The 16,522-nt window shown below is 55.4% G+C and overlaps 1 protein-coding gene across 1 annotated transcript in view; it reads right to left on the bottom strand.

The window, feature by feature from the left end:
• CEMIP (cell migration inducing hyaluronidase 1) overlaps window positions 1-16,522 on the bottom strand; it is a 181,467-nt gene that overhangs the window by 7,554 nt on the left and 157,391 nt on the right. The window contains exons 19-27 of the mRNA XM_027769244.1: window positions 15,549-15,584; window positions 15,316-15,471; window positions 12,228-12,408; window positions 10,891-11,106; window positions 6,044-6,255; window positions 5,002-5,187; window positions 3,411-3,615; window positions 3,198-3,284; window positions 2,079-2,236 (exon numbers count right to left, since the gene is read on the bottom strand). Coding sequence (XP_027625045.1) covers window positions 2,079-2,236; window positions 3,198-3,284; window positions 3,411-3,615; window positions 5,002-5,187; window positions 6,044-6,255; window positions 10,891-11,106; window positions 12,228-12,408; window positions 15,316-15,471; window positions 15,549-15,584 — 1,437 coding nt within the window. The remainder of the gene's footprint in view (window positions 1-2,078; window positions 2,237-3,197; window positions 3,285-3,410; window positions 3,616-5,001; window positions 5,188-6,043; window positions 6,256-10,890; window positions 11,107-12,227; window positions 12,409-15,315; window positions 15,472-15,548; window positions 15,585-16,522) is intronic.

Raw genomic sequence — 16,522 nt, 5'->3', positions numbered from 1 at the left:
AAGAGGGGAGGGCGGGGAAGGAGGGGCGGGGGGGGGGTGTCTGTGACAGTTAAAGCCATCCGGCAGCTCCTGGTGGCACGAGACCCTTAGAGACTAGCACCACCTAGGAGCACATCTGAGTGGTGCCCGACCCCCCGCAGCCCTTCAGAGAGAGAATCTGCTTTGCCGAGATCTCGCGTGATTGTGTGCACAAGCCTGGTTGAGAAGCCTCATGCTAGATTCCCCCAGAGCCCGCGTTTCTGCCTTTTCCAAGCTTTGGGAAGAGCGTGGGCAGGTCTGAGACCTTTCTGGGAAGAACATCCGAGTATTACCATGCACTCAGGGCGAACCGCTTTTGTTTGCACCATCTCCCTCTCTGGTCATGCACAACCAAGCAACTGCCTCCCTTTGGTGAATAGGAAGCTTGAAGCAACTGTTCCCAAGTATCTGAGAGGGCCAAAGGGGAACTGTGCGTGGAGGGGCAGGGACCCAGAGCAATGCATGTGTCTGGCCCGAGGGTCCCAAGCTGCACCAGTTCAACTTTGAACCAAATAACTCTCCTCCCTGTCATGGGTTGCATTCAGTCTAAAGTGTTGGGCAAAGAGGCTTCACAGCAGACTCAGCCTCCTGGACAGACGGGGGAAATGAGTACCTCCTCCAGGAATAGAAATGGCACAGAAGCTCCATGGGGCGTCTAGCTCACCTCTCAAAGGAGCCCCATAACCACAGACCACAGCCCAGACGCGGAAACACCAGGGAGGATTCTGGAACCCACTGTCACCCCCAGCTGTGTCCCACTGGGAGCAGAGGGAAGCTCTGACCACGCGAAAGACGTGTGTGCAGTATGGGGGTGGGAAGGGAGGGGCAGGCAGCTGCTCTGGCTCTTCGGGAAGGCTGGAGGGGGAGGCCCATTGAGAGAGCTCATTGCAAACACATCCTCAACTCTGGGTTCAGGCTCTGTTCCCTGGAGCTTGTTTCTCCACTGCTCTGTTGCAGAACAAAAGCTACAAGGTATTTGGGCCAACCCTATGGCCTAGTGGTTAAGGGAGCTGGATCCCACATGGCTAACTGCATCTGATTCCCAGCCCTGCTGACTTGGAAAACATGCTTGCTGTGTGTGTGTGTGTGTGTGTGTGTGTATGTGTATGCGGCTGCACATACTTGCTCAGAATTCCAACAGGATGGAGAAGGCATTGTAGCAAGACCATGCCCCACAGTGTGTGTGTTGTGTGTGTGTGTGCGTGCGTGCGTGCATGCACGCAAGGTGCAGGAGGTTGGCAGGGGGTGGTGCTTTCTCCCTCTCCCTGTCTGTCTTTGATGAGCACATGTGCCCTCTGGCAATTTAAATAAACTAAATTTTTAAACAAGGGGACTAACAGATGGTGTAATGGTTATGTCGCTGGACTCTCACATATCTGACCGCTGTTGGAGTTCCAGCCCTGGCAGCTTCAAACTCACACTGGGTGCATGTGTGTGCATGCCTAAAATCCCGAGGTGAGACTGGAGAAGGTACTGCAGCATGGCCATCCCCCAAGGGGGGTGATTTCTCACTTTTTGTCTCTCTGTGAGCACACGCACCCTATAAAAAAAATAGTCTAAAAAAAAAAAAAAAGGAGAGAGAGAAACAGACAGACAGAAGAGGCAAGCATTACGCCCAGATTCTAGTCTATTTGGATGGATAAGGATGATCTCATTGAAACAGGGAAAACAGGAGGAGTGGCTGGTTGGGGGGATTTAAAGACGAGATCTCAGTTCCACACGGGACATCTGGGTGGCACCCTCCGAGCAGCAGCTGGACAGGATGCCTGTGCTCAGGGGACATCGGAGCTGGAGAGCCTGAGGACCACCCGCACTTCGAGGGCACTGAAGGAGGTCCTGGCGGGGCGTGTGCAGTGACGGGGGAGGAGGGCCGGGGCAGCCTCGCCTCCAAGTGACCCACATTCACACCAGCGCCAGCTCCAGCGTGAGAGTCGACAGGCAGAGCTCCGCTCCAGCTGGAAGGACTCCCTGTGACCTCCCGGACCAGTGTGTGGCGCAAGCCTTCGTGAGGAGGGGCCCGCGCCCAGGGCTCAGTGCTGGGAGCTGAGGCACGGACTCACTTGTCAGGGATGGCTGCCACGTGATTGAAGAGCTGCCACGGGATGCCCTGCAGAATGGCGTTCCTGAAGCTGGCGCGGCTCACCACGTGGCCCCGGCCGCCCTCGATCACCACCACCTGGATGCCGTCCTCCGCGCTCGGGTACTTCCTCCCATCCACCTGCAGGGCCAGAGCCACACGGGCGTGAGGTGCGGCCCCAGGCAGCCCGAGCCCCGAGGTCCTCTGCCAGGGTGGCCTCGTGTGGGCCATGAAGACCGAGGTTACGGATGCGGCTCTTTAAAGCACAGAACCCACAGGTCAGGTCTGTATAGCCCTCTCCCACGGGCCGCTCTGTGGCTCCCCAAAGGGTATGTCCGCCCGGACCCTGGGAGAGCAGCCTTATTTGGAAAGGCCATCTTTGTGGGAGTGACTAAGTTACAGAGCCCCATGGCTCAAAACGATAGCCTCATAGTTAAGGGAGCTGGATCCCACATGGCTGGTTCAAATCCCTGGTCCAGCAGCTTGAAAAACATGCTGGGCCCATGTGTATGTACCCTTTAGGAGGGAGAAATGGAAAAGGGATGGCAGTGTGACCACAGCTCGCCGGGGGCTGCCTTCTCCCTCTCCTCCTCTGTCTGTCTGACAAGCGCAAGCACATGCACCCTCTGACAATTAAAAACAAAGATGCAGTGAAGCAGTCACCCGGAGTTTCAGGGTGGGCCCTCAATCCAGTGACAAATGCCCTCGTAAAAGAGAGGGAAGGGAGGGGAGGGGGAAGGGGAAGGGATGGAGGCAAGGGGAGACAGGCAAGCATGCAGAGAGAGATGAGAGACCCGGACGGACAGGAGAGCAGGCCACGTGGAGAGGCTGAGACGGGGATCTTGCGTCCTCGACCTGGCGAGGGCCCAGGACTGCCGGCAGCTCCCGGAAGCTGGAAGGAGCAGGAAGCAGCTTTTCTCGGAGCCCCCAGAAGGATCCACGCCTGTCCACACCTAGATATCTCACTTTCTGCTTCCAGAACTCTGAGAGCCAGGCCCTGTGGTTTAAGCCACCTGGTGCGTGGTCGTGGTTACGGCAGCCCCGAGAAGTGAGTGCCGCTCTCGGGGAGCAGCCCAGGACCCTGCAGGACAGAGCCACATACTTCGATGTAAGAGGCGTCGTTCCACAGGTGGAAGAAGCGCTGCTTGGAGCTCTCCAGCTTCACCTCCAGGAAGTGGTCCTTTGTCTTCTGGAGAAGAAATGGTTAGGTGGCCGTCAGGCTCGGGTAGCCCTGCCTCAGCTCCCCAGTAACCACAGCCTCCGGGGGCAGGCAGGAGCCTTACTGGGTCACCCCGGCGCGCCGTCAGCCACTCACCAGCTGCGAGCCGACGAGCTTCTTGGGCATCGGCACGTCCACCACGGCCCTCTCGGCAAACCTGGGGTAGGCCGCAGCCGTGCAGTCGCTGGGCCCCGCGTTCTTGGGGATCAGAGCTTTGATCTTTATCCTCTCACAGCCTTTCACAGAGCAGAAGGCGAACTTCTCTCTCTCATTCTGCGCTTTCAGCTTCAGGAACAGCAGCCTGCAGAGGGCGAGCAGCACGGGGCGTTGCACTTCGCCCTGGACCTCTCGCCCTCCCTCACCCCAGACGCCCACCGCACGCCGGTCACTGTGGTTGGACCAGGCCTTCCGAAACGCCCCGTAGCTACCACAGGGTCACATGCAGCTGCAGAAATAAACAAGCACCTCGAGGGGGAAAGCCAACAGTAACGGCAACTGCTGCCAAGCACGGCCTGCATGCGACCCCACGCGTGTGCTGCACATGGAGGGGCGTCATCGCTCCCCAGCCCGGTCCCGTGGGTCTGCTGTTCATCCTGGTTTCCCGAATGGGAAACTGAGGCTCAGAGACGTGAAGTGACTTGCCCTGGACCACACGGCAGGGATTTTTCATCACATCGTTTTGCCTCTGTACTTGTTTATAATTTGTAATGCTTCGCTGAGGTGGCATCTGGGCAACTGCGGTAGCCAGAACACAGCTAAGACATCTTTCTTTTCAAATCTCTGAAAAATGTAAGCGGGGAGGCGCCAGCAGGTGGTGTGATAGTTAAGGTGTTGGACTCCGCCGCTGCTGACAGTCGTCTAAGTTTCAGACCTGGAGGCTTGAGAAGCAAGCCAGCACGTGGGCATTCACACTCAAAAGTCCCGAGAGGAGAATGGAGGAGAAGGGACTGCGGTGTGGCTATCGCCCCGGGGGGTGATTTCTCGCTTTCTATCTCTCTGTCTATCTCTGTCTCTCTGGCAAGTGCATGCGCCCCTATAGCAAAAATCTCTCTCTCAAAAAAAAAGTCCCTTCCCCTTTCCTGAAGGGTGAAATTCCTATTCACAAGACAGGGAAGAAACCTAAGAAATGGACATTAGGCATCGTAGGGGACAGGAGAGCATGAGGGAGCGGGGGCTCCACCGCCTTCGACGTGGAGGCGGAAGGCACCTTCAGTCCTGCTCAGGGTGTCTAGTAGGACGTTATACTCGTGCACTTTGTCTTTGTGATGCAAAAACTCCCGCCAGAGCTTGTCCAATTCTTCACTGGAGAATTTCCCAGAGGTCTTTGCCTAAGAGAGAAACAAGCCCTTGAGTGAACATCTCCTGAGAGCCATGTCAGCCACCCCTGGGACGGCTCTGTGCTTCCCTGAGGATACGGATATCCCTAGAGACGGGCAGGACAAGCCCAGGGCTATCACCACACACATGCGCGCGCACACACACACACACACACACACACACACACACACACACACGGCAGAGGGCACAGCTAAGCAGAGGCAAGTCTAGTACTAAAAAGAATCAAGGCACCCAGGAAGGCACCCTACAGTAAGCGGCACTAAGTTCAAGGTTGTTCTTCGGATCCTGGAAGGGCCAGGGGCAGAGTGAAGCCAGGCCACATCCCTGCGGCCACTCAGGGCCTCCTCACCCCGAGTCCTCGTCCCAGTAGTAGTGGCTCCTGCCGGGGTAGCTCTGCTCCACCTTGTCCATCTGCGCCGTCCGCACGAAGGTGCCCGTCTTGGACGTCTGCTTCAGCAGGCGGTTGTGGACGTCCGAGAGGATGGAAAAGCTGGTGCCTCGCGGGTAGCAGAGCCCCACGCGGATCCAGTCACCCCTAGGACCGAGGGGAGAACCAGGTCAGAAACGAGAATGTTCACGCCACGGGCCCTTCAGGGCCTGCCTCGGACAGAGACACCAAAGCGCTCGCCACTGAGCAGCACCTTCATTCTCTGGGGACTCTGAAAGGACACTCATGGCTGGTAGTGATTTAGTCAAGGACAGAGGGACAGAGGTGGCTGGGATGGGATAGCTGTGTGTCTCCAGGGCCTGCACGGGGCTGCTGAGACTGCCTGGGTCGTGGTGAAAGAGCACAGGGTCAGAGGGGCCGCGGTCCAGCCCCGTCCTGGTCCGGTGTAATGCTGGGCCTGTCGTGTCCCTTTGACTCTTATTTTCCACGTCTGACCCGTGTCCGTCTCAAGGAAGCAACATCCACAGGAGGAACTTCAACTGAAACGCACGAAGCCCCGCCCAGGGGCCCTGGGCCTCACCCCTTCACCTCGCAGAGCCTCATTCTCCTCTCTGCACAATGGACCAGAACTGCCCGGATATGTTTGCCATGGACCGAGTTTCGGTCAGGCCAGGTCTTAGGGAGTATCTGTTACCCATTTTCTCACTCCATCCTCCTGCAAAGGGAGCAGGAGGCCCACCTTAGAGTTGAAGGAACTGCTACTCCATGGGAGTCAGACGCCCTGCCCAAGGTCACTCATGCCGGAGTCGGGGCTCAGCCCAGGTCTCCTGATTCGTAAGTGCTGGGTGAGGTCAACCTCTCTGGGATCTCGAGGGATGGCCTGCTCCTGCGAGTGGCAGGCGAGCCCAGGGCTTGCTACAAGGCACTGTCCTCAGCCCTGCCTTGGACTCAGCCAGCCAGCACTCCCGGGGGTCGCCGTGCTCCTGGCCAGGCCCCCACTCACTTGTTGAAGTTGATGAGCCAGATGGCCAGCTCGGCGGGGGCCGTCTGGTCCCAGTGGATGGTGTAGCCCTTCTGCAGGGTGATGACCGGCTGGTACTGCTGGTAGTGGGTGCTCCTGGTCAGGGCGCCCTCCAGGTAGAGAGGGTGGCTGGGGAAGTCGTTCTTGACGATCTTCATTCGCAGGTTGCTGCTCTTGTAGGCCTGAATGTACATCTTTTAAAACCCGAAAAGGAAACACACAGTGAGGCGGGAGCCAGGGATAATTCCGAGAACGTCTGGTTAACATCGGCCTGGAGACCGCGCTTTCAGGGCGCCTTCTCTCCACAGAGCGCTTTTTAGAAAGCTTCAGGCAGGCCAAATAAGGGGACAGCTCTTTCTGCCGGTGAACACAGCCCAAACCATCCCATGCAACCCAGCTAACGCTGCCTAGGCACCTTCAGTAAAGAGCTCTGGGCTGGCCAGTGGCATCGTGGTTAAGGCAGCTGGTGCCCTAGGGATGACAGCTCAGTTCGGGTCCTAGAACTGGTGGCTCAAAAAAAGAAAAATATATGGGACCAGCAGTTAGTGTAATGGCTATGTCACTGAACTCCCCTTGTAGTCGACCACAGTTCGAGTCCCGGACCCGGTGGCTTAAACTCACGCAGGGCGCGTGTGTGGTCATGTCCAAGATCCCGAGAGGAGAATGGAGGAGAAGGGACTGCGGCGTAGCCATCCCCTCTGGGGGGCGATTTCTCACTTTCTATCTCTGTGTCTCTCTCTGTCTTTCTGGTGAGTGCACGCGCCCTATAGCAAAAACCTCTAAGAAAGAAAAGAAAAAAAAAAAGAATAAAACATGCTAGGGGTGTGTGTGTGTGTGTGTGCCCGAAATCCCAAGAGGAGAACTGGAAGGCGAGGGATTGTGGCATGACCGTCCTCCACAGGCCTTCCCACTGCCCCTGTGTCTGTCTCCAGCAAGTGCACGTGCCCTCCAGCAAATACAATTAAAAAAAATATTTTTTAAAAGTGCTTTGTTGAGGAGCTACTAGAGGAAGCTTGTGAAGAGCTTGTTTAATAGTCAATGTGGCCAATTTTGCAAAACTTTGGGAGTTACGGAAGAAGGGGGCAGATTCCTTGGAGTCTGCTGTAAGAACTCGCCTTTAAGCATCGTTGTTCTGCGTGCACTTGCGAGCTTGCCTGGGTGCGCTCCCTGCTGGGTACCACGTGGGTGTCGGGACCCACTGAATCAATGAAACGTGTCTTATTTCAGACACAAATTGGAAAGCAAGACTGTTGGCCACTGAGTCCCATGGGAGCCAAAGAGTCCCGAGGCTTTCGCCCAGCATGGATTTAGAACAGTATCCTGTTTTCTGACAGGTCCCCTATTTATTAGGTGACATGCCTGAGGCTGTGAACGAAAGTGACCACCATGGCAACCTGCAAAAGCACTGTGTCTTTGGAAGGAAGGGGTTACCCTCCTATGTAATTTTATCACATATGAGACGGCCAGACAAACGTCAGCCCTGCGTCTGTGGAGTCGTCAGACGCGTACCCCAAGCTAAGCTGTGAGTGAAGGCATCTTCCAAGCTGTAAGGTGGAAGGAGAATATTCTTCATCCGAACTCACCAGCAGCCAGTGATGACGACCTGGCAAACTCTAGCACTGAGCCCTTCTCTACAGCAGACAAGGGGAAGAATGGGAAGGAAAGTTGAGGCTTCATGGAGTACCTAGCCCACGAACGGCGACGCCGTGTAAGGCTGAGAGTGGACGCCAGGCGCGGGGATGTGGTCACCCTTCAACTATTCGGGGCACCAGTCCCACCTCTGATTCCACTTCCCTGATCCCTGCTACACCACCACGTCAACAACTCACTCCCACGAGCGTCTTGACCTTTGCCCAGTCTACACTTAGCGCAGGAGGCTCCCGCTGGATCATTTCGCAGGCCCACCTCCCCTCCCAGGGCTCTTGAGCAGGGCTGAGAAGCCCTGCAGCCTGGCTGGGGAGAGCTGCCTTTCCAAAGCACCATCTCCAATCTCGCCGGGTTTTCAACATGGCCAGGCGCTCCCTGTACAGGCCTCCTGTCAGCATTTCCCACCTTCTACCGCGGCCCTTGAAACCTTTATCGCCTTCCTCAGCCGCCCTTGCAGGCCCACTCCCTGCATTCCCAGCACATGACCTCACCTTCTGCTGCAGAAAGGCCCTCCGCTTCCTGCCCCTGGCCTGGCCTTGCTCCAGTCCCTGCTCCGGCCAGCCCCGCCCACCTCCCCAGGCACCTGCTCCCCCAGTTGCACCCTGCACCCACCTTGCCTCTGTGGCCCTTTGCCCTCAGCCTGGCACTAGCTCACTCTCTGATCTCTCCTGCCCGCCACTTCCTAACGTCCATGCTGGTGACCACGGTGCCTGCCTTGGGGAATGGTTGTGAGGACAACTTCATTCATAGATGTTCCTTAACCCCTGGGACCATCTGGCTCCCATGCTTCCCGCCCACTCCCACAGCACTCAGTCTCTCCAGCCTCTGTCCCTTTACTCATTGGCTCCTCTCCAGTCATGCAAATAACAATCATGGCTACTCATATCTTAGCCCCGCCCTGTCCAGGCACCTCTGGGCCCGCGCTGTCCCTGAGGGTAGCTGCGGCCAGTGAGGCTCAGGACCTAAAAGCATAATTTTATAATTTCATAATTCATAACACATGAAGGTACTTGGAGTACTACAGAGTAACATTAGATTGAATGTACAATATATAATACTGTTATAAAATAAACGTATTATGATTATATTGTATAATTTTCATTATCAGTCTCAAGACAGCAGCGCCAAGTATTTTAATTACCACTTTATTGCTTTGGTGGCATTATGTTGCCCTTTGAAAACTGGCATCTGTTTTTTATTTTTGTTTTTGCTATAGGGCACAGGCACTTGCAGAGAGAGGGCAAGTGAGAAAGCACTCACCCCCTCCAGGAGGAATGACCACACTGCAATGCTTCTCTACTCTCTCAAGACCTGGGGCATGCATGCACATGCATCTGTTGTAGTTGTCAAACTGCCGGGTCCAAGCCTCAAACAGTGCAGTCAGCCATGTGGAATCTATCTGCCTTAACCACTACACCACCGGCTGGCCCTGGCCTCCCAACTATTGGGTCATTGCAAGAGTCACAACACATTTTTTTGCATAAAAAAAAGAGACTTTTACAGTGATCCAATATATTGGGGGTTTTGAACAAGACTTAGAAATTCTCATGAAAGAAGTTCAACTATTATGCCAGTCTTACAGATAAGAAAACCAAAGTGCTTCATTAATGGTTTTTATGTTGATCACATGTATGATAGTATTTGGAGTATACCAAGTCAAAAGAAATACTATTAAAAGCTGCCCAGCAGATGGCATAGTGGTTATGTCGCTGGACTCCACATGGCCAACTAGGGTTCGAGTCCCAGACCCAGTGGCTTGAAACACACGCCAAGCGTGTGAGTGTGTGCGCGCACATATGCATGCCTAAGATCCCGGAAGGAAAACGGAGAAGGGATTGTGGAGTGGCCATTCCCCCTGGGGGGGTGATTTCCGACTTTCCCACCCACTGTCTCCGTCTCTCTGGTGAGTGTACACACCCTAAGGCAAAAGCCTCTACCAAAAAATTTAATTTTTCCTGTTTCTGTAATTTAACATGGCTACTATAAAATTTATGAATAGCATCACATATACGGCCAGCATTATGTTCTCATTGGCTAGGCGTGGTGATGCATTTGACATGTGTTTCCTGAAGCTTCTCCCCAAAACCTCATGAAAGAAGTTCAACTATGACGCCAGTCTTACAGATAAGAAAACCAAGGCTCTAAGCACACCAACAACCAGCCCAAGGTCACAGTCACATACTGAGTAACTTGGAACCTGACTTGAACCCAGGCATTTGACCCAGAGAGTTGCTTTTTCTAAGCAATTTGCCTACAAAATGGTTTTTTTTTTTTGGAGAGGTTTTTGCTATAGGGCGCGTGTGCTCGCCAGAAAGACAGAGAGAGACAGAGAGATAGAAAGTGAGAAGTCACCCCCCAGGGGGGATGACCACACTGCAATCCCTTCTCCTCTCAGGATCTTGGACATGCACATACACGCGCCTGGCCGCCGGGTCCAGGACTTGAACCACAGTCGACTACATGGGAGTTCAGTGACATAGCCATTACGCTAGCTGCTGGTCCCCTTACAAAATGTTTTCACGATGACTTTGTAAAAATCCTATTGGGTAAGGGGGGAAAATAAATTAAAGAAAAAAAATTATTTTTTTTTCTAAAGAACTATTTTATTCAACTTTATTTATTTATTTTAAGTTGACCAGAGAGGGACAGAGTGAGAAAGAGAGAGAGAGGGAAAGTGAGAAAGCAAGCTGCCTGGTCTGAGACTCGAACCATGGCTGGCCATGTGGGAATCCAGCATCTTTAGCCACCACATTACCTGCTGGCCCCAGAATTGTTATTATTTTTAAATTTGCCAGCGGGCACATGCACTTTCCAGAGACAGAAAGACAGACACTGAGAAAGCATCCCTCCCTCCACCCCACAGGTCGTGGTCACACTGTAATCCCATCTCCAGATCTCCATCTTCTGGGGATTTTGGACACATATGCACCTGAATCCATCTTTTGGGGATTTTGGACACATATGCACCTGAATCCAGTGTTTCTGTCTCGTTCTGTTTCATTTCTTTCAAGACACCTGTCTGGGACTTGAACTGTAAGGTCAACCGTGTGGGATCCAGCCACTTAACCACCAGGCTATGGGCTGGTCCAGAAGAATTCTGTCTCTCTGTCTGGCTGGCACGGAGCTGGACTTCCCGTGAGCAGTCACGAACACCTGCTGCACGAGGGAGGGAAGTGTCCTACCTGTGCGTAGCGCCCGCTGCAGATGGCCCCTCTCCAGTCGGGCACGTCGATGCAGTCCGGGTGCCGGACCAGCCAGTTGTCATCCTTGGTGAGGTACGAACCAGGGTACTCGGACACGGAGCCATCGACGTCATGGAACACGGACGTCTTATCCCCATCCATGTCCAGCTGGTTGAACCAGGGCCCAGGCTCTCCGAAGAACACTCTGGAAGTAATCTAAACAGAGCCCAGGAAAGTTAGGCTGGGCCAGGAGGTGAAGGGAAACTGCAGCCGTCATCAGCCAGGGCGAAGTTTCCGATTTCCGCTGACATTACACACCAGCCAAACCAAAGATGCTCTTGGGCACCGCAGGAAACCGCGGCTGACCTCTCTGATGGAGCTGGGAAAACAGTCAAAGGTTCACGGCGCCTCCGTCCCAGGCCCGGCTCCCTGGAGGGCTGGCCGTGAGGGACCTTGGAGACTGCCCTGCCACTCAGGCTGGGCGGACAGCAGAGATGGGGGCTGAGGAGTGCGAGTGTGAGCGGGTGTGTGAGTGTGAGAGGGACAGAGGGGGTGGTGTGTGCATGAACGAGGACATGTATACACGCATGCACGCCTGCGTGAGCGTGGGGGTGAGGCGTGTTTCGGGCAGACAGAGCTGCAGCCCGAGCCTGTGGGGATTGTCACGACTGGCCCTTTAGGCCCTCAGCGGTCTGAGCGAGGAAACTGAGGGAGCTGCCACGTTTCCCCGTCTTCCCCTCGGCCCGTCCACGCCGGAGCGGACAGACGCAGGTCTGGTACCCATCACTCTAAGGCGATGTGCCAGGAGGGCTGGGCCTGCCTGGTCTCAGAGGATGGCCCTTTGTCCCCATCTCTGCACCCTCGGCCCCTCTTCTGCCAGCTCCTCTTTGGCCGGGAGGCCCCTGTTTACACTCTGCTCTCAGGGCGAGATTAAACAGAACCTCTTCAGCAAAGGCTTCTCTTGGAAACTGCCGGGCGTGTTACATTATCTGTGCCAACTCAGGTGGCCCGGTCACAGGACTCCGGGTGTCAAAGCCAGCACCCTGGCGGGCACCGCCCTGGGACCTTGAGCCCAGCGCGGGGCCCCTGCTGAGGCCTGGGTGAGGTCTGAGCAGGGTGAGGGCATGCAGGCATCCACCCGGGCTTGACCTGTGGGCAACCTGGGCTTGTACTTTTCCAGTTGGGATCCAGAGCTTGCTGGGGCAAGGCCTAGTACTTGGAGGCTGTTCAGCCCCCGTGGCAGTGGTGGCGATGGCTCAACACTAGGCCCCCGGGGATGTGTGAATCACCACCCAAAGTCTGGGTTCACCAGGCGCCTGCCCTGGCGCCTCACTCACCGGGACGTCCTCAAAGGCGACGTTGGTCACGTTGTTGTGGGGGCAGCTCTGCCAGGCATTGTTGAGGCGGAAGGCCAGGGCGCTGGTGTGTCGGCCCTCCAGGGCCGCGAACTTGCGGAAAGTGCAGTTCTGGATGTTGATGGGGCCGTCATAGAACTGGATTCCTCTGATTGGAAAATTCCTACGGCGATCAAGAGGCCAGGGGTCAGCCCGGACGCCGTGGAACGGGCCTCTTCTGAGGCCGACGGTGGCAGACTGAGTCAAGCCATCCTGATCTCCAGCACCAGCAGCTCCCTCCACCCAGGCTGTCACTGACGCATTCACTCAGTCCCTGACACGGCGGCGGCGGCCAGTGAAGGCTGGGTGAGGAGGGGGCGGCACACGCGTGTCTCCTGCTGGCTTCGTCGGTCCCCTCTGGACGCGTTTCCCCTCATGTCTCCATCGCCCACCGAGTCACTGGGTAAATCCTGTAAATACTCGTGGAGAGGGCCAACACTGTCCCTGGGGGGGGGAGCGGTGAGTCATTATCGCCTTGGTTTTAGTTGCTATAACAATTTAATCAGATTAAGACCCAGATGAGTTCTCCTCTGTGAGTAACGCTTTCAATTAGCAGCGTGCTGGGTCTGGGAAACAGCGGGGGGGAAGGAGGACGCAGAATGGAAGGTGATAAAACTGTGGCCACGCTAATTGCGATCCAACCCATGAGGCATCCTTAGGAGAGAGGGCAGGCCCCACGGGGAAAGCTGGACTGCAGACGGACAGAACTAGCAGGGTCAAGCCAACACGACGGCCCAGCAGGGAGCAGGTCACTCGGAGCTGCGTCTCCGGTTTGCTCTCGACCCATGCGCAGGGCGTGGAAAGGGAGGGTCTGCCAGGGCCTGGCTGGGCTTCCTGCTGGCCTTATTAGATCGAGCCCCAAATCCAGGCTTGCTTGCTAAGCACATCATTTATGCTTAGTCTGGCGCCGCCCTCGGGGGTGGGGGAGCAGGTCCCGCCCCTTCCACAGCAAACCTAAAGAACCAACAGTGGAGGGGCAGTAGGTGGCATGGAGGTTAAGGTGGCAGGATCCCACATGGCCAAGTCTGAAGTTTGAGTCCCGGACCTGGTGACTTGAAAACCATGCAGGGCACGTGTGTGTGTCCAAAAATCCCAAGGAGAATGGAGGAGAGGGGATTGTATCATGGCCATCCCCCCAGGGGGTGATTTCTCACTGCCTGTCCCCCCTCTTCTTTCTCTCAGTAAACAAATATACTCTATAGAAAAAAAAAAAAGGAAGAAGAAGAAAGAAGAAAAAAGGATAAAAAGAGGGACAAGCAAGCAGAAAAATGGTTTGTCCATGGGGAGAGGCCATTGTCTAGGTGTCCCTCACCTTTGACCCTGGGCTGCCTTTGGTTCCAGGAGGGTTCCTGGAAAAGTCCCTGCCACCCCAGTCTTGACAATATCTTTTTGGTGGACCCCAAAGGTGCTTTGCGTTTCCATGTGTTCATATTTATAGCTGATGACTGGCGTCCCCTTGAATCCTGGTTCTCGTGGGATGGCTCCACGCGTTCTTCCATTTAAGGAGTTTCAGGGCCAGCCCAGTCTCACTGCTCCGTCCTTAACCTGCATGCTGACTTGACCTTCAGACCCACCCAGTCCTGCACCCGGAGGCTCACTATGATTCGGACCGCACAGCCCAGGCTCCTGCCTTCAAACGCACCGTGAGGACAGGGCTGTCAGGCTTCCATCAACAAGGTGGCCTCTGGAAGCTGTCAGCACATTCCGACCCTGGGAGGCTGGTCGCGCTCAGGGAGAAACCCTAACTGTGCAGCCCAGAGTCACTCATCACAATGATGCAGGGACGGCGAAGCGCTGAGGTTACCCAGAAACAAGGCCTTCCCCACGGCTCCTGGCGGAGGAGGCCGCGAGCCTGCCTTTGCAGAACCTTTTCAAAGACGCATATCCACTCGGGTTGGGAGTTCCAGGTCTGAGTCTGTTCTGCGTCCTGACCCTAGTGTCAGGAATTGTATTTTTATAGAGAAAGAGAAGAAAATTCAAAAGCAAAAAGGGCTGAATTTATCACTCGGGCGTAAGGGCCGCGTGCTGTTCACAAGCTCAGAGTCTCACTCCCTGGCTGACACCCAAATCTGAGCAGAAACAACACTAGCGTGGAGACAGTTTCCGAGGAATCGACCGAGTCTGTTTGCCCCCCAGGCCACCCGCTCCTCTCAGACACCTGGTTATCATCCAAACTCGGTCTGAACCCTTCGAACAGCAGAGCCGTGACTACTAGGACAGCCCTGACATGCTGCTGGTGAGTGGTGAGCACTTCGGCCTGCAGACACTCTTCCTGAACTAAACCAATTCTATTATTATTATATTTTTTTTGAGAGGCAAAGATTTTTGTCATAGGGTGTGTGCACTTGCCAGAGAGACAGGAACAGACAGAGAGACAGAAAGTGAGAAACCACTCCCTCTCCCAAGGGGGATGACCATGCTGCAATCCCTCCTCAATTCTCCTCTCGGGATCCTGGGCATGCACGCACACATGTCCGGCGTGAGTTTTAAGCTGTTGGGTCTGGGACTCGAACCGCGGTTGACTACGTGGGAGTCCAGAGACCTAACTATATGCCATCTGCTTGTCCCACTAAACCAACTCCAACCCTCAGGCCCATAGAGACTGAGTCTGGTCTCTTCGTTCCTAGGTGTAGGGCAGCCCTGAGAATGGCACGACATCTCCATGGAGTCCCCCTAGTTAAAGATCTCAATCTGCATGTGACATGGCTTCGGGACCTGAAGAGTGTTCTGATAGGACACGCTCATGCTCCCATCTGCCAAGTGGTTGGGACACTCCAAGTAGTGTGCCCTCAAAGAACAGGATTCCCAGCCCCTGATCTGGACGTGAAATTCGCATTAACACAGACCAGGACCACAGGAGTACTTTGCTGGCCAAGACAAAAATGCGTGACCCCAGGTGTCAGCCTCGGTCCTCCCCGTGCTCTTGCTGGCCACCAGACAGCAGGTAGTGACCTCCCACTAGCTCCTTTCCTTCCATCACTGTCACTCAGGCCACACACACACAGGGAAGTTTCCGTGGCTGCAAACCTACTGGCCTATAGGGAGGGTCCTTCCACTGTGGTCCAGGCCGCCGGGGCCCCAGATCCTGTTGTCCATCATTTCAGTCCCCACGTTGCCGCTCTCGCCAACGAACAAGCTGTTCTTTATCTCCTGCTTGGAGCCGTCGTCATAGGGGAAGGTGCCGCCACTGTAGAGAGAGGACGGTCAGGATAACATGCCCAGAGACCAGCTCCCACGGAGGGCCGAGACAGCCACAGTTCTCACCTGGCCAGGGTCAGGCCGATGCCGTTGTCTGCAAACCTGGGGACGAGAGCAGTCCGTCAGAGCATGCTCAGGTCACGGGGGGGAAGCCCTTCCCTTCCGCCAGGGTCACACTGGGAGACGGAGTCTCCGTATAAGCAGGGATTTGCAGAAGAAGCATGACTCCCCTGCTTGACACAGTATGGGATAGCCCAGGCCCTGTCCCTCTCTGTCTCTGACTCCACAGAGCAGTGGTGACCCAGTGGCTTTCGGCAGTGGACGGTGTGTTGTACAAGCAGCATGCAGACAGCTCTCCTTGCCTCCCCCTCCAGCCCACGTGGTCCATGAACCAGGGCTGCGCGGGAGCCTGGACTCGGGCAGGCACTGGTTAACAGTGGGGTGTGTGGATGCAGTTCGTTTCCCTCCCAGTCTCACTGCTGTTCTGTAACAAGGAGTATGGACTCATTTCCAAGTTTCCCACAGGTCAGGCAGACACTGACCTTGAGAAGTGGGGAGGTCATATGTGTGTGTGTGTGTGTGTGTGTGTGTAAGAGATTTTTCCCCCTAGGGTGTGTGCATTCGCCTGAGAGAGACAGAGACAATAAGAGGGAAAGTGAGAAATCACCCCAAGCCGCAATCCCTTCTCCTCCAGTCCACCCTCAAGATTTTGGGCATGCACGCACACACGCCTGGTGTGAGTTTTAAGTCGCCAAGTCTAGGACTTGAACCGTGGTCGACTACGTGGGAGTCCAGTGACCTAACCATTACACCATCTGCTGGTCCCGGGACAGGAAGCAGTTTTACAAGTGCACTATGGCACCGTGGGCTAAACCAATAGACTGTTCATAGGCTGTGACGTTAACTATTATGATCTCACCGTGCCCGCCTGGGGGCCCGGAAGGCCGAACGCCAGCGCGCCTCGACTGCTCTGTGCCGCGGGGAGGAGCGTCCTGCCCCGCGTGCCCCCACCACGCCCTCCGGCTCACCGGCAGCTGTCC

Source organism: Tupaia chinensis, unplaced genomic scaffold (assembly GCF_000334495.1).
Source record: "Tupaia chinensis unplaced genomic scaffold, TupChi_1.0 Scaffold000078_1, whole genome shotgun sequence".
NCBI lineage: Eukaryota > Metazoa > Chordata > Mammalia > Scandentia > Tupaiidae > Tupaia > Tupaia belangeri.
Note: the sequence above shows the minus strand (reverse complement) of the source record. Positions and strands in the feature narration are given on the sequence as shown.